At 35.4% G+C, this 2939-nt stretch overlaps 1 protein-coding gene across 8 annotated transcripts in view; it reads right to left on the minus strand.

Annotated features, from left to right (window-relative positions):
* Positions 1-2939, minus strand: part of LOC106529922 (syntaxin-binding protein 5) — a 108537-nt gene that overhangs the window by 45117 nt on the left and 60481 nt on the right. For all 8 annotated transcript variants that reach the window (XM_014025449.1, XM_014025443.1, XM_014025441.1 and 5 more), the window contains 3 exons: positions 886-1033; positions 642-709; positions 506-546 (listed from right to left, as the gene is read on the minus strand). In XM_014025449.1, the coding sequence (XP_013880903.1) occupies positions 506-546; positions 642-709; positions 886-1033 (257 nt within the window). The remainder of the gene's footprint in view (positions 1-505; positions 547-641; positions 710-885; positions 1034-2939) is intronic.

Here is a 2939-nt window from a genome sequence, read left to right on the forward strand (position 1 = left end):
ATATATATATATATTAGAATTTAAGATGGTAGTGAAGTCATTCAGTTCATGGTCAATTAAAAAAAAGGGTAAAACACAAAAACAATTGGACTTAAATTCTGAAAAACTTTTCACTTCCCATCAAAGAGGCTTTCTCTATTTAAATAAATGTCTGGAGTGTGGAGCTCTAAGCTTTCTATTTAGGAAAAACATTCTTATATAAGTCACATGTCTGTCAACACCACCCACTTTTTACACCATCATACATTAGATAATTTAAAGTGAACTTGTATCATTTTAGTCATGCAGTCTCAAGTCACAAAACAAACACAGAGCTCTTTTACTTTTCAAATCAGGTACACAAGACTCCTGAAAATCTTACTAACTTAGCTTGTAATGTCAGTGTTTCCACTACCCTACCATTATCCAAGGAAGGCGGCCCACCCTGTCTATCAAAATCCCTCTTATGTTATTCTTTAACTAAATATTTCATCATCCAAACAAAATAACTTAAAAAGTTACTCACATGCTGAAGCATCCCAAAATTTGATTGAACCATCAGCGTGTCTTTAAAAAAAAAAAGAAAAATGGTTTTAAAAAATACAAGTTTATGAATGGAATTCAAGAAAAACAATACATTTTATTTTTGATTAAATACAAACCCTGTGATGATAATCTCTGGGTAACTCTGAGCTCCTTGGCCCCAGTTTCCACCACTAACAGGCCACTCCTGAAAAAAAAATAAATAAATGAAAGGATGTAACTGTCCATTTCTGTCTTTATTTATTTACTGAATCTGCCACAAGCATCTCTTATTGCTTTTAGGATTAGACAGTTTGTCTCCACAGCTAAATGCACAGATGTAAACTACAGTTTGGGGATGACGAACGAATAGGAAAAACTTACCTTCTTGCTGTAACCTTGTCGTTTCTGCCGGCTGCCGACAGAGTAAAGTGCAGGTATAAGTTCAGCAGGGCAGTCAGCGAAATACTCGCAACAGGTGACTGGTGACTCGTGGATGGACAAAGGGTACGGACTCTCAAATATGGGGTACCTGTCAGAACAACGAGCGACGCATCACACTCAGATTTAATATCCAGCATCAGACTGTTCATTGTCGCATAAAAAACTGGTTTACAGCTGAAAATTAAAGAGTAACAGCAAGTTTTCAGTTTCACATTATGTTGCTTTAAAATAAACTAGTTTTCTTGATAAATAATTTTAAAAAACTCTTAGAATGAAAACAGCAATCCTTAAATGATTGCAAACCTACCAAGTTTAATAAAAGATCTGTGTTGGTGCTAAAAATCTGTTGGGGATGACTCCCAGCTACTACCACACAAACCTTTTGCTCTTTAGTTTTTTTGTGTTAGCCAAGTTTGATTATTTTGAACTGGACATACTCTAAAAATGAACTAATTGTAGAGAAAATTATTTTCTTACTCAGTCATTAAAATTTGTCTAGTAGTTAATGAGGTATTTTGCCAACAGACAAACCAGGTTGAGTATGTTAAAGCCAGAGTTTTAGTAACACTTGGTGTATCCTATTCAAGATGGCCGTCACAGCTAAGTGTGCTTAGCAAACACATGACTATATCTAAGTCAGTTTTACAGATGTTGATCTAAGGTTGGTTTAGCAGCAGCTGAGTGTCCTCCTCAACACATACTGATATCAAAAAAAATCCTCCTGCTGCCTCTCGTTTTAGTTTCAATAAACAATACTATTACAGCTATAAAATAGTCACTGTAAGAGCAACAATAAAAAAGTAATATTAGAAACATTTATATATTTAAGTCAATGAACTTAAATCATGCTGAATATGAAATTTTTGTTTTAATTCTGTGAAACATGGTATTTCTGTAAAAGCTTATCACAATGACCCAGGCCTAGTCCTTTTACATTTAGTGCATTAAAACAAAGAAACAAAAACAAATGGGAAGGAACTTCTGTATTTGCATAATGCAAAATTACATGCATTGGTTTGAAAACAAATTTCCTTGAATTGAAACTGAATGTTAAGTTTTGAATCTGAATTAATTTGCTTTGAAACTGTATTTTGTTATATTAAAAATTCAGTTAGATTACTTTGACTTTTAATTCAATTGCAGTTCGAAAATTCAGTTTTTTGTGTCACACATCATGGTCCTTGAAAAAGAGAGAGTGTAATCAACCACAGACTGACAGATTTATGTTTCACATCAGTCAAGCTTCCTTTCTGAAATGCAGACATTCAGCAGTAATCAGTGTTACCAGATATATGATAATTAGAGGTGTCCCGATACCGATACCAGTATCGGAATCGGATCCGATACCAGCATCAAGTACTCGTACTCGTAAAAGCCAGCCGATACTCTTAACCGATACCACTTTTGTCCCCTCCTGTGCTGCGCTGAAGCACAAAGGGTAAACAACAATCCATACCAGGCGGGGGCGCTAACGCACTGACACGTTATTTCCGACCGCACCCCCGAATAACAGAAGAAGAACGATGAGAAGAGAAGAAAAGAAGAAGAAGAAGTAACATATCGGCAGTTTGGAGATATTTAAGAGCAGCACGGAGGAAACAGACTGTCTACTGTGCTCTGCTAACTGTCAAGAGGAGGAGTGAAAGTTGGATGTTTTAACAGCAGCAGTTTGATTCAACATTTGAGGACAAGACATGACGAAGAATTCAAAGAGTTTCTGCTGCTGCTAGCAGTAGCCTTCATAAACAGCACTATGCTGCAGTTGTTGCAGTAACTTCAATGCTGTTTTTTCTTTCTTGTAGAACAAACTAAGACATAAGCAGAATATGGAAGGAAGTTTGTTGTAAAAGCATTTTATTTTTTCACTCTGGTTCTTCTGAGACTGCTTTAGTTGTTCCATTTAAGTTTGAACTGAAATTTACTGCAATTTATTACTATTAGTCATTTTTTAACAGTTTAAGACTGAAGCAGAGTAAACTTCTATAGATGGGCTG

The sequence above is a fragment of the Austrofundulus limnaeus genome, unplaced genomic scaffold, assembly GCF_001266775.1.
Source record: "Austrofundulus limnaeus strain Quisiro unplaced genomic scaffold, Austrofundulus_limnaeus-1.0 Scaffold476, whole genome shotgun sequence".
NCBI lineage: Eukaryota > Metazoa > Chordata > Actinopteri > Cyprinodontiformes > Rivulidae > Austrofundulus > Austrofundulus limnaeus.